The sequence below is a fragment of the Bufo gargarizans genome, chromosome 1, assembly GCF_014858855.1.
Source record: "Bufo gargarizans isolate SCDJY-AF-19 chromosome 1, ASM1485885v1, whole genome shotgun sequence".
In the NCBI taxonomy this organism is placed as follows: domain Eukaryota; kingdom Metazoa; phylum Chordata; class Amphibia; order Anura; family Bufonidae; genus Bufo; species Bufo gargarizans.
In genome coordinates, this window is record NC_058080.1 from 494,437,396 (window position 1) to 494,461,774 (window position 24,379).

Here is a 24,379-nt window from a genome sequence, read left to right on the forward strand (position 1 = left end):
TTACATCTTTTAGGGAATTTTTATGGAAGGTGATGAGGTGCTAGTCAGATCTTGTTGTTGTTTGAAAGCCTCATGCACTTCTCTATGCTAAAATACATACTGTAGATATAGATAGCTGTAGGCAGACTGGGCATACTGGGATTTGTAGTTTTACAACAGCTGGAGAGCCGCAGTTTGCCCACCCAAGCCCTAGGGTATTTAAGGCACCTTCTCCTGAGGTAGTCTAACCAGTAGGTACTAGTCTTCAAAGGTGTACCGTTAGCTTGTTTTTATTGACCTCTGCCTGTTTCTGGATTTGACCCCTCCAGTGCCTGACCTCTGCCTGTTCTCCGTACTGACCCTGAACTGCCCACTTTAACCTCTGACTATTTATCGGATTGCACATACTCTGCCTGTACTGACTACTGCTTGTCTCTGACAATGGTTTTGCCTAATCCCTCGGTGTTAGGAATCAGTGTTTCTTGATCCCCGTGGATTAGACGTTTACTGAACATAGCCTACTCCAGGAGGTAGCAGCCTGGTCGTTTCCCTGCGGTGAAGTCCAGATCCCTGTACAGGCATTAAAGGGTAACTGCCAGAATAACACCCTTAGGAGTAGCCCTAAACCAAATATGTTTGGTAACACAGTGTATCCACACCCACTTTCTAACAATCACTGCTTGCTTGAAATCGTAGGAAACCTACAAAATCAATACACACAAAAAATGAGTACAGATAGGTCATCTTTTTGTATTTTTATATTTCTAGTGTTACAAAACCACTGGTTCATAACAAATAGCTTTTAGGTGATTTTATAAAAGACAGTAAAAAAAAACATAAAAAACACAAACTTTGTCCACTTAAAAGATGCTTTAATTTGACCAAAAAGGTGGCCCCCGATCCCCTCCATGAATTAGGGTAAACCATGAAGAGATACATGTTCCAGCACCATACAGGGCTGTAAATGAGGTTACTCAATGATATAAGGCACTTGGAGTTAGGTTAGAAAGGGCAAATGCCTCTTTCCAATTCCAAATTGTGTGCAAGCTCTGACCCCCATTCTGTATGCTTAAGGGGAGGAGGGGTAAAGGCGTCGCCAACTCATTGCAGGAGGGATTAGTGGAGCATAATATAGACATGTTCTATAATGATCCACTGACCCCTCTGGCAGTGGACAGGTGGGAATGCAAAGCGGCCTGACCTGCAGGAGCTGCCTTATTATCAAATAATAATTATTATAATAATCAAAATATAAACAAAGATACAGAGAAAGACAGGAAACAAGCAAATGTGACCCCCACCCCCACCCCCTGACCGTACCATGTGATCTGCCCTTCTTAACTTCACTCAGTCAGAAACCCCCACCCCGCAGAGCTGTGATTAACCCCTTCTCTGCCTAGGACACTTGCAGAGCAATGGCTTTCTCCCTTTCCAGCTACAATGGTGTTAGGAACCATGACTGACTCCACCACAGCCAGAGACCTGCATGGAGGCATTAACCACCTTCTAAGACTGAGAAAAATCTCTCTGTGCCAGATACCTGCAAAGAATCTTTCAGAGCAGTGATTACTCCTTCCATCACAGAAAACCAGCATAACATTGTGTTTGCCAGGACCTGTAAAACAGTAACTAATGCCTGGTACAGATACCAGCAGATAACCCTGAGAGTTAAACCTTTTCATATAATATTTAACAGAATAGAGGAGGTGGTAGAGAAGGAATTACAGAAACACAATGCATGGGTTTTACATAGATACAGGGCACTTTCCAGGCAGTTTGGGAGCTTACTGATACTGACCTTACACTTGTCCCTTACTTTCTCTTCAGAGAGTCCTGCTCTGCACAACTTGCTAAACTATTTCCACTTTCTCTAGGTCACATATAGACAGTACTTTATATTCCACAAAACTTATGTCCTCATCACACAGTTTTTCATTTTTTAATAGAAATACTTTGGTCCCAAATCTCTGTTAAGAGTAGATCTATAGGTCACAACACAGCTGTGACAATATTCTTTGAAGACTGTAGAACATAGTCTCCTTAGTTAATATCAGTGTCCATTTTTGGGATATTCATAACTCTAATTATGACAAGAAGCCACAACCTCTTGGCATGTAGACGTAAGCTCACATGGTCAGACAGGTTACTCTCCCCCCACTTGCATTGTTCTCTCCTGTACCCATCCAAAAACAAGACAGCTGTTTAGAAGTATTTCCTTTTGATAGGTAGACCTATATCTAGATGGGGTGGCGGTGATGTTTGAAAGGGTAAAAAAACACAATCTGTTAGAAACATGTGGTTGTATGTGCGTTTTCTGACCTTTGGAGGGTGTCCATCTCTGCTCTGAATTTTGCAAGTGGTGGCTGTACCAAGAGCCCTGCCTGACCAATAGCCAATTAAATCTAATATATCTACCCCCGCAATAACCGTTATGGAAAACATAGCTCCAATCTGGCAGTGAAGGGGTTAAACATAGCAATGTCCACCGCACAAAAGCGGCAAAAGTTGGTGTAAACTGGTTCTCTCCCTTCCTCCCGTCCCAGGATACTGATACTGCTCCCCATGATATCTGTGTGTGTGAGGGACATGTGGGAGGGCAGGAGAGATTGTGATGGGGGCAGGGTCCAGATCCATGAGGTCTCACACTTTGTCCAGCAAGGAACGCTGCCAGTATAGAAGCCTCTTGGGTGTGCCATACTGTCTGAAGATCAAGACCGCCAGTCCAAGGAACAAGACACAAAGTAGGAGGAGTACAGGAACTACAACAGCAGCTGTGCTCACTCCTCCACTGGATTCATCAACTTCAATGATCACCACTTCTGTTTCCTCATCAGTGTCTTCAGGTTGGCGGGCAGTGCTGCAGCCCATCCAGTCCTGCAGGACAGACTTGGGAAATCCGGATTCTGTCTTTAGTTGCTGGTTATTAAACTTCCAATACTTATTACCCTTATAGAAATATGTAAAAGCTGAAAAACAGCAAAAAGTTGGAAACTTGAAGTAAGTACAATATGGTGCAATCAGTATAATTAATACAATAAGTTGTCGTATAAAGTGCACATTTTCTCTCTTTTTTTTATTTCACAATATCTGCACTGACTCAAATTCAAAAACAAATCACCTTAAAGGGGTTTCCATCTTCAGAGGCCTTTCGGGCAAATTCCCAAATACTATCCCATACTTACTCTCTCCCTGCTGCTCGGTCCCGGCACCTTCGCTCCTCTGATGCAGCTCTCCACTTTCCCCGCGATGACATCTGGTTTTGCGGCCGCAGCGGTGATGTGTCTCCCTTACGTCAAGTCAATAGGTAATTTGATGCCAGGGGTACGTGTCACCATTGCAGCCAGTGATTGACTACAGTGGGTGTCAAACCAGATGTTGACATGAGGGAAGTGGAGAGCTTCAGCAGCAGCAGGGGAGCGATGGTGGTGGAACACAGCAGTGGGGAGCAGGTAGGTATGCTTCTCTCCAGAGTTGTGGCCATGTGGGGAGCTCTGCCTGAAAGACCCCCAAAGATGAAAAACCCCTTTAAAACTGTACATGATGACCTTTAACACCTCAGCTTTTATCTTTATCATACAAAGACCAGTATTCTACAGATACAATTGAACAGTTTATTTCTACCATTTATGTATAACAAAATGTACGACTTAACTGATATCTAAAGATTTGTTTAACCTGGAGCATTTATCATCTACGCATAGTCCCCGGTGTCTCATGTTCTTTATATTCAGGAATGGTGGCGATGGCCACACTTGCTTACGTATTGTCCATTATAGTCTATGAGAGGTTTACTGGGCTGTCTCTCCTCCCAGACGAATTATACAGAACAGGGGTTACAGGAATGGCCGATTACTTAATGTATCTGAGACCATCCCAACTGCCCCTCAATGGCAAAAAAGACTGGCCTGTTGGATTTCAACATGCTGCATTCATTGTTCCCTGGAAGTTATGGCATATCTTACACTCCTTCTCGAAATAAGCATTCATCTGCATTCAAACATGACCTAGTTATTTGTTTTTAAGTTTTTTTTTATTGTCTTTCCTACCTCCATCACTTCCCATGAATGCCCCTCGAAGAGAGTCAGGGATTCCTTCCCACACGTTGATAGGTTTTGGGTAATCCGCATCTACTTCTCTCAAGTCCTCATTAAACCTGTAATATCTAAATTAAGACAAAGACAGAGAGAAAATGTGTGTGAAAAAAGCACCAGGGTTTTCAATGATTTAAAAGATTTATGTACACCATTATTTACTTGTTTCCTCTGAAGAAGTATGTTTTTCCATTGGGCATCCAGTAGAGTGCAGCATCAATCCTATCACTCGGTAATCCTCTACCCATCTCCTTCAATGACTTGGGATACCCAGGTTCAAGAATGGCTTCATCAAACACCCAATGCTTGTCCCCTAAATACACACAAATACACACAATTGAAATGGTTTTAAAATAACTCTCTAAAGAGAGTTTAGCAAATCTAAAGGAGGAGGAGCAAGGATGCAAAGAATGGCCTGGGCTAACCCTCAGTGCATCTAACTTCTCTTTTGCATAATAATTTGTACCTTTTCTTCACAATAAAGTAATGGATCATTAGTTAAATCATTACATTCTGCTGAGCGAGCCCTACAAGGCATTGTGTCTGGTTTAACACTGAATTTTCTAGTGAAAAATTTCCTTTAATGCATAATGGAAGAAGGTGGCCCTTGAATAATTACCCTTGAAGAAGACAAATTTCCCATCTTTTCTTTCATAAGCTGAGTTTATAGAACTTGGAAGTCCACGCCAGAATTGTCCAATGGGCAGTGGGTAGCCATCCATTACACGGTTATTCCGCACACGCCAGAACCAGCGTTCCTACAATGATATAACATATTAAGCAAGAAAATAAGACAACTCAATGTTTAGGCAGATAGAAAGTGGTGGACTACACAGAAATACATAAAATTACTTAACTGACCTTAAAGACAAACATCTCTCCTCTCAAAACGGCAATAGTGTCAAAATTGCCTTGACAAATGTCTGGTCCAAAAGGCACATTAGGATCATCAGGTTGCCGTGGAGTAGGTCTAGGTGCCCTTGTGGGACGAGGTGAACGTGTTGGTGGTAAGCCCTCTCCATGACCTAAAAAAAGTTTTTATAAAAGTAAATGAAACTTGGGAGGTTTGAGAATAATACTACAAATTTAATGCAAGTTATCATTTCAAATAGTGACTGATATAAGGGCCTTGAAGCCATGATGATACTCTAATCTATTACATAATATTGTACTGAAACCTTAACATAAAATGTCTAAACATTCCTCCTCTTTTTGGCACTAAAAGTTTTATTCCCAATACTACTGCTAATATTATTATTATTATTATTTATTATTTAAGCGCCATTCATTCCATAGCGCTGTACATATGATAAGCGGTGCACATACATAACACAGACAATTGTACTAATCATAAACAAGATGAGTTACAAACTGGTACAGAAGGAGAGAGGGCCCTGCCCGTGAGGGCTTACAATCTACATGGTATGGGAGAAGGACACAGTAGGTGCGGGTTAAGTTGGTCATGGCGGTATAGAGGCAGCAGGGTCATTGGTTGTAGGCTTGTCTGAAGAGGTGGGTTTTCAGGTTTCTTTTGAAGGATTCCACTGTAGGTGAGAGTCTGATATGTTGGGGTAGCGAGTTCCAGAGTATGGGGGATGCACGGGAGAAATCTTGGAGTCGATTGTGGGAAGAGGCGATAAGAGGAGAGGAGAGAAGGAGGTCTTGTGAGGATCGGAGAGTGCGTGTGGGGATGTATCGGGAAAGTAGCTCAGAGATGTAGGGAGGGGACAGGTTATGGACGGCCTTGTATGTGTTTGTCAGTACTTTGAAGTGGATTCGTTGGGCAATGGGGAACCAGTGAAGGGATTGGCAGAGGGGAGAGGCAGAGGAGTAATAAGGTGAGAGGTGGATTAGTCGGGCAGCGGAGTTGAGGACAGATTGGAGGGGTGCGAGGGTGCTAGATGGAAGGCCACAGAGGAGAATGTTGCAGTAGTCTAGGCGGGAGATACTTGATTTGACTATATTTTATATACATCAAGTAAGCTACTTTTCCTCCAGACTCTTACCACTTCCATAGAGCTGCTGGATACCTCTGCGGTCATCATCTGGTAGTTGAAAGTTCTGAGTGTCCATCCATTGATAGAATGGAGCCATAATGGCTGATGGATCATTGGAATGTTCTAGACCCAATGCATGGCCTAGTTCATGGACAGCCACAAGAAACAAGTCATTCCCTATTAGAAAAATAAATACAAAAATGACTTATCAAAGTTCTGAATTTTTCTACATTCTTTCTCAAGATAAAATGTCCACATTTATGGACTACAAATTGTGACTCTTTCTCTTACCATCTAGATCGTCATTTCTGGATGTCCAGGGTTCAGCAGAATCAAAGTGAGTGTCTCCACCAATGCCTGGCCCAGGAAAGTATGCATGCGCCAAAAATCCACCTTCTCCATCAAAAGGTGTGCTATCTCCATGGAACCCCTCAGCAAAGAAAAGCATTATGTCAGCATGTTTGGCATGACCATCCTTTATGTCCACATATCGAACCTCGCTGAATCGCAGTGGGGTGACAGTCTGCCATACTGCAAATGCTCTCCGGATAGCTTGATATGTCTCATATTCACCCACTTTTGGAGTATAGTTCTGTATGCTAGGAGTAAAGAGTTGCATTCAGTTAAAAACCAGGACAGCCCATTATTCTAAACTACTAAGATAGTACATCTTGTCACGTACCAGTAAGTGATGTCCTTGTGCTGCCATTTCAGACCTTGAATAGCGTATCTTTTTCGTCTTACATTTGCTTTAATTTCAGAACCAAATTTATCTGGCACACCACAACGTGGCTTCTTCATTGCCCTGAAAATGAAATTTGGATTTAAAAGTTTTGTTACAAGAACATGGACCAGTTACTACAGGTAATAATGAATTCCTTATAGATATTTTGTTCAGCCACAAGCTACCATAAGTAGAAAGCAGGTTTGGACTGGGGTTCCTTGGGTCCACCAGAGGAAATTATTCTCAGGGCTCAACCACAGATATCATCAATAAACTTGTGTAGGTTTTGATTCAAAGAAATGGACCCTAGTGGCAATTTATTGTCTAAAGGCAGCTCCAAATGTTTTTTTTTATATCTAAACTTTTGGGGCCCACTATGATATCAGAGTATGGGCCCATCGGAGGATTCTCCTCTACTCTGATGGGACAGTCTGATGCTGGTAGCAAATGACTTTAAAGGGTTTCTGTCACTTGAAAAATGGGTATTAGGCTGGCTGACATTAGCGATGTGCTAATGTCAGCTGAACATAACTATATCAGTGCCATCTCACTGCCTAAAGCCTTTATTGAGAAAAACAAACTTGTATAATATGCTAATTAGCCTCAAGGAGCAGGGGTGTTGCCCTGCTACACTAGATTGACAGGGCCAGGCAGCGTTGGTCTCCTACCTCCGGCCCTGTCTGCAGTGTAAGTCTCGTGCTGTTCAGTATTCTGCGCAGGCGCAATGAGGAAACTGGCGGACGGCGAGCGCCCTTCACTCACTGCGCCTGCACCGTATACTGAACGGCACGAGACTAACACTATAGACAGGGCCGGAGGTAGGAGACCAACGATGCCTGTCCCTGTCAATCTAGTGTAGCAGGGCGTGGCCAGAGGTGGGAGAACGGAGCCTCTAGGACAAGTGGCAACACCCCCCCTGCTCCTGAGTAATTAGCATATTATAAAAGTTTGTTTTTCTCAATAATGGCGGCAGGCAGTGAGATGGCACTAATATAGTTATGTTCAGCTGACATTAGCACATCACTAATGTCAGCCAGCGTAATACCCATTTTTCAGGTGAGAGAAACCCTTTAAGAGACATAAGGCTGTGATTATGCCTGACGGGAGAGGTTGAGACACCATCATCCTATTCCTAGTTCATTTTAATAATTTCTTCTTCTCTCTTGACTTGCCTCTTCTCTATAGCAGCTGCCCCTCAAATCCAAGACTGTCTTAACAGTTGTCCTCCAATGCTGGGAATTATAGAAGCTGCAATGCTGGCTACCTTAGATATCAAGTGTTCTCAAGTGAAAACTAGCCCCTTCCAGGGCCGGCGCCACCCATAAGCAAAGTACGCCACCGAGTAGAGCGCAGTCTTGCTAGGGGCGCTGGCGCCGCTCTGTCCAGGCTTAGCATTAAGACCCTTTTATCCGGCCCGCAGCACCGCCTCCTAGCTAATTTATTCACTTCACTTGCCGCTGAGGTAAATGCAGAGAAGCGCCGAAATCTCGCACAGGCGCACTGGATACAGTAGTCTGTGCCCGGGCCGTGCGGACTACTGGCAGAGGCATTGTCGAGCGAAGTGCACATGCATCGTCTTCCAGCACACCTCGCTCGACGATGCCTCTGCCAGTAGTCAGCACGGGCGCAGACTACTGTATTCAGTGCGCCTGTGCGAGATTACGGCGCTTCTCTGCATTTACCTCAGCGGCAAGTGAAGTAAATAAGTTAGCGGGGAGGCGGCGCTGGGCGGGGAGGGGATCTGTGGATGACACTTGTGGGGATCTGTGGGTGACACTTGTGGGGATCTGTGGATGACACTTGTGGGGATCTGTGGGTGACACTTGTGGGGATCTGTGGGTGACACTTGTGGGGATCTGTGGATGACACTTGTGGGGATCTGTGGATGACATGGTATGTAGCTGGAGGGAGAAAACGTGGCCTTACTACAATGAAGGGTACAGTCTGTATAAATAGGTGGGTGACAAAAAAGGGGCTGGTCAAAGGGCGTGATCAATAGGCGGAGTCAAGGGGGGCAGCAAAATTAGCTTTTGCCTAGGGTGGCAAAAATCCTTGCACCAGTCCTGGCCCTTTCTTTCCCCTTCTTGACAATATAAATGAAATAGTTCTAACTATGAGTTTTGCATCAACAGACATACCATTTGTGCTGCAGAGCCCTATGGGCAAGGGGGGCCCAAACCACAATAAAAAGGGCACCAAATTTCTCTTACTTCAAAATTACTGATGGATTCTATTTTATCAGATGACAGTCATAGAAAGGAGTAAGGCGCACCATGATGAGTACTGCACCCTGCCCTTTACTGTCTATGTTCACCCCATACTTATTTCTGCATCAGAGACCCCCTTTAAAAAAAACTCAAGGACTGTCAGCTCCAATACCTCTCTGTGTCAGAGTCCACCTTGCCAGTCACTGTCAGCCCATAGAACCTCTGCATAGCAGCAATAGCTTCATTCATAGACTGAGGAGAGCGTAATGTGTGAGTACGGAGATCTCCTGGCGGCAAATATCCATATTGTTGTAGCCAGGCCTGAAGACAGAGAAGAGCGGAAGGAATGTTAGACAATTCTATTAATGTGGCTATTTAATAAGATACCATTTAACTAATGCAAAGACAGGAGATCATACACCCACATACACTGTTGTTATGGAATAATTTGCGATATTCAAAAATACATTACAGAAATTACATTTTTCAAGGTAGTATATAGGACAGCTTGATAAATTGGGGTATTTCATATCTAAGTTTCTTTAACCTGATAGTGTCTGACAATACTCCCATACATTAAAAGGCTTTTCTGACTTTTTTATATCGATGACCTATCCTCTAGATAGGTTATCAGTATCTGATCGTGGGGGACCCCCGCCGATCAGCTGTTTGAGGAGGTCGTGGCGGGCGTGGTCTGTAAATGCACTGCATAAATGTGGCAGGCCCTCCATAGAAGAAGTCACTGGGGGGAGATTTATCAAGCTGGTGTAAAAGAAAACTGCTTTAGTTGTTCATAGCAACCAATCAGATTCCACCTTTCAGTTTCCTTTACAGAAGTTCTGATAAGTGTACCCCACTCTGTCCAGTAGCTACTCTTCCCTTTAGGTCATAGATGAGGCTCCATTTTCTGCTGTCTGTTTTCGGTTTAGGCCTTGTTCACATCTCTGACACAGCAGCCTGCCAGATCCTCTACTTCACCGCTGGATCCCCACTGACTGCAAGAAGGTCTGTCGGTGATCAGGCCGCTTTCCGGAATAAATGCCAGGTTTCAGCCGGACAAAAAATGCTGCCTGCAACAGTTTTTTGTCCCGCCAACAGCTGGAATTTGCACCGGATCAGGCATCCGGATCTCCTTAAAGAGGACCTTTGATCGGTCCAAACATTGTGAACTAAGTGTCATGATCTGTACAGCGGCGCCCCAGGGATCTCACTGCACTTACTATTATCCCTGGGCGCCGCTCCGTTCTCCTGCTGTGCCCTCCGGTATGTTCGGTCACTTGGTTATAGTAGGTGGAGACTTAGGGGACTTGGTTATAGTAGGCGGAGTCTGCCCTTGTTCTCCTGGGCGTCTCCTTCTCCCAGGCTGTAGCGCTGGCCAATTACAGTGCAGAGCTCACAGCCTGGGAGAAGAAGACGCCCAGGAGAACTAGGGCAGTCTCCTCCTACTATAACTAAGTCCCCCTAAGTCTCCTCCTACTATAACCAAGTCCCCGAACATACCGGAGGGCATAGCAGAAGAACGGAGCGGCGCCCAGGGATAATAGTAAGTGCAGTGAGATCCCTTGGCGCCGCTGTATATATCATGATACTTTGTTCACAATGTTTGGACCAACGAAAGGTTCTCTTTAATGGAGATGTGAATGAGGCATTACGGCAAATCCAGACAATGCTGATCGTTTACAGTTAAAACACTTTAAAGGGATTTTTATGACATATGCCTTGAAAAAGCGTCTGCGTACAAGAAACGGTTGTAGGCTGTATCTGCTTGTACCACTTGAGCTACCCCATAGCGCTGATTTAATAGATTGAAATAAAAGAAACGTTTATGGACTGGTGAGTGCCGTTGATCTATTTTTTTCTTTCTATTGGATTCTGATTATGTCTTCTTTGTTCCAGTGAGAACTTCCAGAGTGAAAACCAAACACATCTCTGCTGTTCCACCTGACATGTGGTGCCGTACGTGTTCTTTTGAATGGACTTGAAATATGAATGAGTTGGGCCTCAGTAATGCAAACTGTGTGGCATACCTAATTGAAATATTATAAAAGTATATGTATAAGTTTCCATTATATTCCTCTCTGGGAGTCTTTTTTTACCCAAGCGAAAAGCAGGAAACATGATAATAACCTTTTAAATGACCTGTCTCCAGGTTTAGGCGACTGGTCTGATATAATAAGCACATAGGGGGAGAGTTATCAAACTGGTGTAAAGTAGAACTGGCTTAGTTGCCCATAGCAACCATTCAGATTCCACCTTTCATTTCCCAAAATGTGAAAAATGAAAGGTGAAATCTGATTGGTTGCTATGGGCAACTAAGCCAGTTCTACTTTACACCAGTTTGATAAATCTCCCTCATAGTGATTTCAAAGATGCATGAAAATCTAAGCCTGGAGAATATACATGGACTACAGCCAAAGCAGGGCAGGGGTTAATCGTTACATCTTGAAGGCCTGAGATGCAATTTCATCAAAGAGAGTGTGCTGGGGGATGTTCTGAGAAGGATAATCTATTTATCTCCCCTGAGGGGACACCATAAAATGGAAAAAGCTTCAAAGGGTGTGGGGGAAGGGACCAGGAAAACTGTTTAAAGCTACAGGAAAACCTTTCACATATAGAACCAGGAGCGGAAAGAAGAAATTGTGGGAAGGGAGAGGAGTCTGTTGTTAAAAACTGCACACTACAAAACAGCCTCACATGATCAGTTACCAAAACTGGCAGTTTTTCAGCAAGTTCAATTAAACATTTACGCAATAACTGCACAAAAATAACCATGAGAAAGACTCATCCAAAAACACTTCCCTCTATAAGACATGCAATACACCCACAACATCTAGTACTCAGCACATCTTCATTACAGCAGATGGGCATTGCCATGTAGACTGGGTGTACACGGGTATCTATTTAATTGCTGCCCAATTACTACTATTTCACCAGCATGGAGAGACAGTCTTCACCATACTGGCTAGGAAGACGAGAGGGGAGAAGTTTAATGTTTTTCCCCTGGTCCCCTGAAGATGCAGAGACATGTCAGCACTCCAGTAGCTCTAGAGAGGGAGTAATTCATGTATTTATTTATTTTATGCACTTATATAGCGCTAATATATTCCGCAGCGCTTTACAGACATTAGCATCCACTTATATAGCGCTACTATATTCTGCAGCACTTTACAGACATTAGCATCCACTTATATAGCGCTACTATATTCTGCAGCACTTTACAGACATTAGCATCCACTTATATAGCGCTACTATATTCCACAGCGCTTTACAGACATTAGCATCCACTTATATAGCGCTACTATATTCCACAGCGCTTTACAGACATTAGCATCCACTTATATAGCGCTATTATATTCCACAGCGCTTTACAGACATTAGCATCCGCTTATATAGCGCTACTATATTCCGCAGCGCTTTACAGACATTAGCATCCACTTATATAGCGCTACTATATTCCACAGCGCTTTACAGACATTAGCATCTACTTATATAGCGCTACTATATTCCGCAGCGCTTTACAGACATTAGCATCCACTTATATAGCGCTACTATATTCCACAGCACTTTACAGACATTAGCATCCACTTATATAGCGCTACTATATTCCGCAGCACTTTACAGACATTAGCATCCGCTTATATAGCGCTACTATATTCCGCAGCGCTTTACAGACATTAGCATCCACTTATATAGCGCTACTATATTCCACAGCGCTTTACAGACATTAGCATCTACTTATATAGCGCTACTATATTCCGCAGCGCTTTACAGACATTAGCATCCACTTATATAGCGCTACTATATTCCACAGCACTTTACAGACATTAGCATCCACTTATATAGCGCTACTATATTCCGCAGCACTTTACAGACATTAGCATCCACTTATATAGCGCTACTATATTCCGCAGCGCTATACAGACATTAGCATCCCCTTATATAGCGCTACTATATTCCGCAGCACTTTACAGACATTAGCATCCACTTATATAGCGCTACTATATTCCGCAGCTCTTTACAGACATTAGCATCCACTTATATAGCGCTACTATATTCCGCAGCGCTTTACAGACATTAGCATCCACTTATAGAGCGCTACTATATTCCGCAGCACTTTACAGACATTAGCACCCACTTATATAGCGCTACTATATTCCGCAGCGCTTTACAGACATTAGCATCCACTTATATAGCACTACTACACTACGTGCAGAATTATTAGGCAAATGAGTATTTTGACCACATCATCCTCTTTATGCATGTTGTCTTACTCCAAGCTGTATAGCCTCGAAAGCCTACTACCAATTAAGCATATTAGGTGATGTGCATCTCTGTAATGAGAAGGGGTGTGGTCTAATGACATCAACACCCTATATCAGGTGTGCATAATTATTAGGCAACTCCCTTTCCTTTGGCAAAATGGGTCAAAAGAAGGACTTGACAGGCTCAGAAAAGTCAAAAATAGTGAGATATCTTGCAGAGGGATGCAGCACTCTTAAAATTGCAAAGCTTCTGAAGTGTGATCATCGAACAATCAAGCGTTTCATTCAAAATAGTCAACAGGGTCGCAAGAAGCGTGTGGAAAAACCAAGGCGCAAAATAACTGCCCATGAACTGAGAAAAGTCAAGCGTGCAGCTGCCAAGATGCCACTTGCCACCAGTTTGGCCATATTTCAGAGCTGCAACATCACTGGAGTGCCCAAAAGCACAAGGTGTGCAATACTCAGAGACATGGCCAAGGTAAGAAAGGCTGAAAGACGACCACCACTGAACAAGACACACAAGCTGAAACGTCAAGACTGGGCCAAGAAATATCTCAAGACTGATTTTTCTAAGGTTTTATGGACTGATGAAATGAGAGTGAGTCTTGATGGGCCAGATGGCTGGATTGGTAAAGGGCAGCGAGCTCCAGTCCGACTCAGAGGCCAGCAAGGTGGAGGTGGAGTACTGGTTTGGGCTGGTATCATCAAAGATGAGCTTGTGGGGCCTTTTTGGGTTGAGGATGGAGTCAAGCTCAACTCCCAGTCCTACTGCCAGTTTCTGGAAGACACCTTCTTCAAGCAGTGGTACAGGAAGAAGTCTGCAAGGTAAGAAAAACATGATTTTCATGCAGGACAATGCTCCATCACACACGTCCAAGTACTCCACAACGTGGCTGGCAAGAAAGGGTATAAAAGAAGAAAATCTAATGACATGGCCTCCTTGTTCACCTGATCTGAACCCCAATGAGAACCTGTGGTCCATCATCAAATGTGAGATTTACAAGGAGGGAAAACAGTACACCTCTCTGAACAGTGTCTGGGAGGCTGTGGTTGCTGCTGCACGCAATGTTGATGGTGAACAGATCAAAACACTGACAGAATCCATGGATGGCAGGCTTTTGAGTGTCCTTGCAAAGAAAGGTGGCTATATTGGTCACTGATTTGTTTTTGTTTTGTTTTTGAATGTCAGAAATGTATATTTGTGAATGTTGAGATGTTATATTGGTTTCACTGGTAAAAATAAATAATTGAAATGGGTATATATTTGTTTTTTGTTAAGTTGCCTAATAATTATGTACAGTAATAGTCACCTGCACACACAGATATCCCCCTAAAATAGCTAAAACTAAAAACAAACTAAAAACTACTTCCAAAAATATTCAGCTTTGATATTAATGAGTTTTTGGGTTCATTGAGAACATGGTTGTTGTTCAATAATAAAATTAATCCTCAAAAATACAACTTGCCTAATAATTCTGCACTCCCTGTATATTCTGCAGCACTTTACAGACATTAGCATCCACTTATATAGCGCTACTATATTCCGCAGCACTTTACAGACATTACCATCCACTTATATAGCGCTACTATATTCCGCAGCGCTTTACAGACATTCGCACCCACTTATATAGCACTACTATATTCCACAGCGCTTTACAGACATTAGCATCCACTTATATAGCGCTACTACTATATTCCGCAGCGCTTTACAGACATTAGCATCCACTTATATAGCGCTACTATATTCCACAGCACTTTACAGACATTAGCATCCACTTATATAGCGCTACTATATTCCGCAGCGCTTTACAGACATTAGCATCCACTTATATAGCGCTACTGTATTCCGCAGCACTTTACAGACATTAACATCCACTTATATAGCGCTACTATATTCCACAGCGCTTTACAGACATTAGCATCCACTTATATAGCGCTACTATATTCCACAGCGCTTTACAGACATTAACATCTACTTATATAGCGCTACTATATTCCGCAGCACTTTACAGACATTAGCATCCACTTATATAGCACTACTACTATATTCCGCAGCACTTTACAGTCTTTAGCATCCACTTATATAGCGCTACTATATTCCGCAGCGCTTTACAGACATTAGCATCCACTTATATAGCGCTACTATATTCCGCAGCGCTTTACAGACATTAGCATCCACTTATATAGCGCTACTATATTCCGCAGCACTTTACAGACATTAGCATCCACTTATATAGCACTACTATATTCCACAGCGCTTTACAGACATTAGCATCCACTTATATAGCGCTACTATATTCCGCAGCACTTTACAGACATTAACATCTACTTATATAGCGCTACTATATTCCGCAGCACTTTACAGACATTAGCATCCACTTATATAGCACTACTATATTCCACAGTGCTTTACAGACATTAGCATCCACTTATATAGCGCTACTATATTCCGCAGCACTTTACAGACATTAGCATCCACTTATATAGCGCTACTACATTCCGCGGCACTTTACAGACATTAGCATCCACTTATATAGCGCTACTATATTCCGCAACACTTTACAGACATTAGCATCCACTTATATAGCGCTATTATATTCCACAGCACTTTACAGACATTAGCATCCCACTTATATAGCGCTACTATATTCCGCAGCACTTTACAGACATTAGCATCCACTTATATAGCGCTACTATATTCCGCAGCGCTTTACAGACATTAGCATCTACTAATATAGCGTTACTATATTCCGCAGCACTTTACAGACATTAGCATCCACTTATATAGCGCAACTATATTCCGCAGTTCTTTACAGACATTAGCATCCACTTATATAGCACTACTATATTCCACAGCGCTTTACAGACATTAGCATCCACTTATATAGCGCTACTATATTCCACAGCACTTTACAGACATTAGCATCCACTTATATAGCGCTACTATATTCCGCAGCGCTGTACAGACATTACCATCCACTTATATAGCACTACTATATTCCGCAGCGCTTTACAGACATTAGCATCCACTTATATAGCGCTACTATATTCCACAGCGCTTTACAGACATTAGCATCCACTTATATAGCGCTACTATATTTCACAGCGCTTTACAGACATTAGCATCCACTTATATAGCGCTAATATATTTCACAGCGCTTTACAGACATTAGCATCCACTTATATAGCGCTACTATATTCCGCAGCACTTTACAGTCTTTAGCATCCACTTATATAGCGCTACTATATTCCGCAGCGCTTTACAGACATTAGCATCCACTTATATAGCGCTACTATATTCCGCAGCGCTTTACAGACATTAGCATCCACTTATATAGCGCTACTATATTCCGCAGCGCTATACAGACATTAGCATCCACTTATATAGCGCTACTATATTCCACAGCGCTTTACAGACATTAGCATCCACTTATATAGCGCTACTATATTCCACAGCGCTTTACAGACATTAGCATCCACTTATATAGCGCTACTATATTCCACAGCCCTTTACAGACATTAGCATCCACTTATATAGCGCTACTATATTCCGCAGCACTTTACAGACATTAGCATCCACTTATATAGCGCTACTATATTCCGCAGCCCTTTACAGACATTAGCATCCACTTATATAGCGCTACTATATTCCGCAGCACTTTACAGACATTAGCATCCACTTATATAGCGCTACTATATTCCGCAGCGCTTTACAGACATTAGCATCCACTTATATAGCGCTACTATATTCCACAGCACTTTACAGACATTACCATCCACTTATATAGCGCTACTATATTCCACAGCGCTTTACAGACATTAGCATCCACTTATATAGCGCTACTATATTCCACAGCCCTTTACAGACATTAGCATCCACTTATATAGCGCTACTATATTCCGCAGCACTTTACAGACATTAGCATCCACTTATATAGCGCTACTATATTCCACAGCACTTTACAGACATTACCATCCACTTATATAGCACTACTATATTCCACAGCACTTTACAGACATTACCATCCACTTATATAGCGCTACTATATTCCACAGCGCTTTACAGACATTAGCATCCACTTATATAGCGCTACTATATTCCACAGCGCTTTACAGACATTAGCATCCACTTATATAGCGCTACTATATTCCGCAGCACTTTACAGACATTACCATCCACTTATATAGCACTACTATATTCCGCAGCACTTTACAGACATTAGCATCCACTTATATAGCACTACTATATTCCGCAGCACTTTACAGACATTAGCATCCACTTATATAGCGCTACTACTATATTCCGCAGCGCTTTACAGACATTAGCACCCACTTATATAGCGCTACTATATTCCGCAGCGCTTTACAGACATTAGCATCCACTTATATAGCGCTACTATATTCCACAGTACTTTACAGACATTAGCATCCACTTATATAGCACTACTATATTCCGCAGCGCTTTACAGACATTAGCATCCACTTATATAGCGCTACTATATTCCACAGCGCTTTACAGACATTAGCATCCACTTATATAGCGCTACTGTATTCCGCAGCGCTGTACAGACATTAGCATCCACTTATATAGCGCTACTATATTCCGCAGCGCTTTACAGACATTAGCATCCACTTATATAGCGCTACTATATTCCACAGTACTTTACAGACATTAGCATCCACTTATATAGCACTACTATATTCCGCAGCGCTTTACAGACATTAGCACCCAACTGTCCCTAATGGGGTTCACAATCTAAGGGCCCTATCAGTATGTCTTTGGAGTGTGGGAGGAAACCGGAGAACCCAGAGGAATCCCACGCAAACACGGGGAGAACATACAAACTCCACGCAGATGTTGTCCTTGGTTGGATTCGAACCTCAGCTCTGGAAGGCAACAGTGCTAACCACTGAGCCACCGTGCTGCCCATCATCTGTATATGTTTATGGAAGGAGTTCATGGCCAAGAGTTTTTGAAGGATTCAACTGTTGTCAGTCTACATAGCTGCCTAGGAGTAAAATGGCTGGAATTTATGCCCAATTAAAAAAATTGGAATAATTCACCTTCCCATAGTCCCACCGTTTCCATGCCACTGCCCCGTTCCTGGCCACTTCCTGTCTCCGCTGGACTGGAAGTGAGTTGGTCCTGTGACGACTGCAGCCAGTCACCGGCCTCAGCAGTCACATGTGCTAGAATGGCATGTCACTGGAGTTCTAATGAATACACAGAGATCTGCTGCTGACCATTGTGCAGAAATGTCTACGACTGATAATCAGTCCCGGTAGGAATGACGTGAATAGATAATGAACTGCATAATATGTTGCAGAAAACTGCAGGACTCGTGATAAGTCAGTCGGATCCTTTAGATTCAGTTATATACTGTAGATCTGTTGAAAATGGAAGCCAGTGTGATCAATGCCAATGGGTCCTTTTACATGAGTGCTGGATGGTGATAGGATGGGGAGTGTATGTATGGAAGGTTTAAAAGGAGAACAAGGCTTGGCAGTTGAGGGGCGGGGATTTAGTACCTCGGAGCGAGGTGTGGGACGCTTGGCGTCCGAAGTTTACTGGAGGAGATATTTGAGGGGTGGTTCTCAGTTTAATCAACCAGTGTGACTGGGTATATCTGATCATGGGATTAACAGGGGCGGACACTCACATCGGGTCCACCAATTAAGATTTAGCCCTCCCTAGTAGTACTATTTAAAATGCAGCCTTTTCCCTGGCATAATGGAGCTGTCTGTTTGCCCCTTGGAGCCCCCCAGCTGTGCATCGTGTATCTGCAAGAGGATTCATCTGGATCAGCTAAGTAGTTTCTACGTCATGGGAATATTAGGCAGTTTATCTTGATTAGTTGTTTATAACTCATTTTTTGGTCTGAATGCCGTAATTAGCATTTGGCGCATCTATCATCTTTTACTATCATTACTTATGTATACGGTATTCCACCATCATACTGTTGTATGTATATGGCATTCTATTACCATACTGATACTAATAGTCCCCTGATGAACCTTTAATTATTATTTATTAAGGGGTAACGCATTAGGACAGTACATGCTGTGTCAGTAAGTGATAGGGCTGTATAAGGACATGTTAGCCCAGGTACGTGGACAGAGTACACCTACCTTCAAGGTGTATCTCTGGGCTGAGCAGTGGGGTTAAGAGGACAAATTAGGGACAGCTACAGTATATTTCTTTGAATATGCGTATCCTACCACAGCCTTTTTTTGTACTATAGGTATCACACTCAACCTGTGGTTGGTTGAACAATTTAGTATTTTTATTGTATGTAGATTAAAAATTGCGTTTTAGGAAATTGCCCTCAGTGATGTCCTTTAGACATGGGCAGATAAACCGCCCGCAACGAGATTTAATCGGCAATACAGCAAGTCTATCATTTTAATGTTTCATGCTTATGCTAAAACGTCCCGTATACTGGGTTCAAGTCTGCATCATTTTAGCACTATATCTAACCAGGCTGAATACATGATGTTGAATTGTCATCAGTTTTGTTTCATGACGACCACTGACCACTGAGTAATAAGAACAGAAAATGATCATGATGGAAATGATGAAAACCAAACAATGCTGAATTCCAGCTAAAGGCTCTGTTCACACTTGGGCTATTCATTTTCCATCACGTTCCTACTGCTCTTCAATTGCCAGAACTGTGCAGCATGTTCCCAGTAAAAAAAAACGGAAATCTGTTAGACTCGTTATAAGTCAATGGGGCGTGTCTGACAACAAGATGTCGACTGTCTCCCCTGACAGCCAGCAGGATTGTGAATGCAGTTCTGCAGTATTGTACAGGCTGTAACAGATGAAGGTCATGTACTAGAAAGTACTCTAAATGTCGCTCCTAGTACCACTTTACTGTACATGTCGCTAGTAATACCAAGATAATGATGACATCCTCAGGATAGGTCATCATTATCACATCGGTGTGGGTCTGAGTCCTGGCACCCCCACAGATCAGCTGTTTCAGGGAACCGCAGCTCCGGGCAGCTTTCCAAGCACAGCGCCGTACATTGTATAATGACTGTGCTTATTGCGCTCAGTCCCATTCACTTCAATGGGGCTGAACTACAACTAGGCCATGTGACCATTGTACGGTGATGTCACATGGCCTAGGAAGAGGCCGTGGCACTCACAGAGCGCTGGCCGCTTCTAAAAGCTGATCGATGGGGATCCCAGGAGTTGGGCCTCCGCTAATCTGATATTTATTTCTTCAACAGTAATTACCAGATAACCCCTTTAAATGGATATTCCAGTTATGTAAAGTTATCTCCTATCCACAGGAGAATGGGATAGGGCATAACTTTACATACCCTTTAAAGTGTACCTGTCAGCATGATCAACCCTATTAAAGCAGACATACTGCCTGTTAGGGTTAATCATGCTAACAATCTTTCTGTATATGAACTCGGTGGTTCATTGTAGAGAAATATGCACTTTAATGCATATGCATGCACCGGTGTACGTTGAATCGGCGCATGCGCAGTCTGGATGTCAGCTATGGGGAAATCCGAACTGCGGATGTTCCGATTCATCATTTACTGAAAGATCAGGCAGGAGCGGTGCTGCAAGGGGTTAGGCCTGCCCCTCAGAGCTTTCAACAACTCATTGGCATATGCAATACAGTACAACTTTCTCTACCATGGGGCCACCAACTTCAAATACAGAGGGATTGGTTAACTCAGCATGATCAACCCTAATATGTAGCATGCCTAGTTTAATAGGGTTGATCATGCTGACAGATTACTCTAGACGTGTTTTTCTCATGAAGACAATTCCCATAGACCTATTGTGAAAAAAGCAGCTCTTTTGAGGGCCTCAGTTTCTATTGGCTGCATTACCTGATGTTCAGGACAAGCTCCGATTAAAGATAAATGCGCCAACCTCAATTACACCGCGCAACAATGATTTTGCCTGACGCGTCTAGATTTTAAGTTATACGTGCAAAGCCTATTCAGTTATAATATTGGAAATATTCTAATGGATATGTCCAGAACGGTCCGGACACACTCAGGCTGATGTCAGCAGTAAGTATATAAGGCAAGCTGGAAAGATTTTGATAAAGTTGATAAGATGGATAAACGCAAATGTGTTAACGATCCAGACAATTTCTGCTACATATGTGGCAAATACACTACTTATGATTTCTTGCTTACAAGTATTACTTTGACTGTAAAATTGGAGACTAAGATAAAAGCTCGGCACCTCATGTTTGTTGCACTGTGTGTTACTCTGGGCTAATGCAGTGGTTGAAAGGAAAGGAATGGCTTTTGCAGTGCCTATGGTTTGGCGTGAGCAGAAAAATCACCATTCAGACTGTTACATTTGCATGACTAAAATCGCTGGATATTCAAAGAGAAACAAGTCACAAACTGTGTATCCTGACTGTGAGTCTGCTCTTAAACTAGTACCACATGATGTAGAGAATCCAGTGCCTGCCCCTTCCTCAGCAGGAACGGCAATTGAAACAGACGGTTCTGATCCTGATGAAGAAGAAGATGTTGATTGTCACAATGTATTTCCTGATCCAGAACATCTGGAGGGTCAGCCGCACTTGCAGAGCCAATCAGATTTAGATGATCTGGTAAGAGATCTGTCGTTATCTAAAGAAAAGTCAGAACGGCTAGCTTCTAGACTTCAGGAATGGAATTTGCTACGAGGCACCACAACTTCACACTTTCATCATCGACACACCAAGTTAGCTGCATACTATGCAATGGAAAGCGATGTCTGTTTCTGTACTGAAGAAAATGGTCTTATGATGGAGTTAGATGGTACACATGTTCCCGAGGAAGGGAGGTTATTTACAGACTCTAGAAAAACAAGTTTGAAGCTGTCTTGTTGCACAATGGTAACAAAAAACCATCTGTTCCATTGGCTCATGTGGTTGGAATAAAAGAGACCCATGCTTCTATGGAGTTCATTTTGAAAATGATCAAATACTCAGAACATAAATGGAAAATCTGTGCTGACCTGAAAGTGGTAGCACTGCTGCTTGTCTTACAGTTGGGGTACACAAAGCATATGTGCTTCTTGTGCCTATGGAGCAGTCGGGATGACAACAATCATTAGAAAATGAGACAGTGGCCTCTCAGAGTCGAGCACACAGTTGGTCAGTACAATGTACAACACAAATCACTGGTCGATCCCCTTCAAGTATATCTTCCACCACTTCACATTAAACTTGGTTTAATGAAAAATGTTGCAATTGCACTTGATCATGATAGAAATGGTTTCCAGTATTTGAAGGAGAAGTTTAGCACACTGAAAACTAATGCTAAAATAAAGGCCGGAATTTTTATTGGCCCCGAAATCAACAAACTAATGCATATTAGATGACACATTCAGAACAAAACTCAACCCTCTGGAACTTGCAGCTTGGGATGCATTTGTGCTAGTAGTGCAGAACTTTCTTGGGAACAGACAAGCTGCAAACTCTGCTGAATTAGTAGACAACATGCTTACAGCATATGAACAACTTGGCTGCCGAATGTCATTGAAAGGGCATTTCTTACAATCCCATCTTGACTTTTTCCCACCCAATTTGGGACACGTAAGTGACGAAGATGGAGAGCGGTTCCATAAAGATATTTCTACAATGGAGAACAGGTATCAAGGCCGCTGGAATCCCAACATGATGGGGGACTACTGCTGGTTTTTGCAACTGGAAAATATAACCGTTCACAAACGCAAAAGCCTGAAGCACTTTTAACAGTACTGGGCCTTGCTCAAGTAAAAGTTTTAAACTGAAATTTTCTTATTCCATTACATTTTCATACACTGTTTACTACGCAAACTTTCATGTAGATCAGGTAATTGTTTGAGTAAAACTCGTTCTGTTCAAAATTATTCAATGCTTTCCAAGTGCTTAATTCATTTAGGCATACTTATGCATAGCAAAATTTTGTGACGTGCTACAACAATTCTGACTTCGGATTTGTAATCCGCACACTCGACTTAGTATAGGACATGGTTTTTGCCCAGTAGCAGAGGAAATATTTTTTTTCGTTGCGCGGTGTTATTCCTCCCCCATTCAGTTTTATTGTTGACAGCACATCCCTAATCATGCTGATAATCAAGTATCTTTTATTCTGGATGAAACATGCAATCAACTGGCTGAAATTTTGCAAGTTGTTAAGGACTCAATTATTTAAAGAGAACCTGTCACCTATCCCCACCTAACCTGTCTGGTTTAGTAACTACTTGTGTTCCCTGTTTGATAACAATTCTGGAGCATCTATTCTCATGACTTTATGTTGTGCTAGGCCTCTAATTATTCCTGCTAGAAGTTTATGAACAAATTGCTAACAGTCTCCAATAAAGGTCAATCTGGGTGTTACCAGCTGAGGGGGTGTCCCTGCACAGTCTGACACCATCCAATCAGTGCTGCCGGTGTCCGACTGTGCAGGGACACATCCTCATATGGTAACGCCCAGTTGGATCTTTATTGCAGACTGCTGGCAATTCATTCATGAGGAAGGAATAACAAAGGAATGGCACACCATAAACCTACATGAAAGGGGAATACAAGTAGTCACGTAACTAGACATGTCAGGAAAGGTGACATGACCTATCACTACTCCTGACATGTCTGTTTTACCTTGAAATAACAGTTCTGGGACATATTTTCTTAAAGCTATGCATTGTGTCTTTCTTCTGTTAATCCTCCTAGAAATGTATGAATAAATTGACAATGGGATGTTACCAGTTACTATGTGCCCTTACATAGTGTCATATTGTTAGCACTGATAGGACTGTGTAGAGACACGCCACAAGTGGAAATTCCCAGTTGTCAATTATTATGAATATGTTTGTTATATCAAGGGGAAAACAAGTATTTACTAAACCAGACATGTCACTCAGGAGAAGTGATCGTTAAACGGGAATGTCCGGGTTCAGCTCTGATCCCCTTTTTCACCCCTCCGGCCCCTCCGACATGAGCATCGAAGCATTTCACATTCCAATGCTCTGCCTTGCCCTGCACTGAATCGCGCAGGGCAAGGGCTGTTTGTTTACATTTGAGACCCGGACAGCCCCTTTAACTGTGTTATATTGTGTTTTTATATACTTTACAGGTTTTGCCCATCACCTTCCAACTCT

General features: G+C 42.6%; 1 protein-coding gene across 1 annotated transcript in view; it reads right to left on the reverse strand.

Moving 5' to 3' along the window:
* Positions 1-719: 719 nt before the first annotated feature.
* Positions 720-24,379, reverse strand: part of MMP14 (matrix metallopeptidase 14) — a 36,888-nt gene continuing 13,228 nt past the window's right edge. The window contains exons 2-10 of the mRNA XM_044274284.1: positions 9,171-9,319; positions 6,750-6,872; positions 6,359-6,666; positions 6,077-6,244; positions 4,932-5,095; positions 4,690-4,828; positions 4,233-4,383; positions 4,026-4,141; positions 720-2,945 (exon numbers count right to left, since the gene is read on the reverse strand). Coding sequence (XP_044130219.1) covers positions 2,620-2,945; positions 4,026-4,141; positions 4,233-4,383; positions 4,690-4,828; positions 4,932-5,095; positions 6,077-6,244; positions 6,359-6,666; positions 6,750-6,872; positions 9,171-9,319 — 1,644 coding nt within the window. The 3' untranslated portion in view covers positions 720-2,619. The remainder of the gene's footprint in view (positions 2,946-4,025; positions 4,142-4,232; positions 4,384-4,689; positions 4,829-4,931; positions 5,096-6,076; positions 6,245-6,358; positions 6,667-6,749; positions 6,873-9,170; positions 9,320-24,379) is intronic.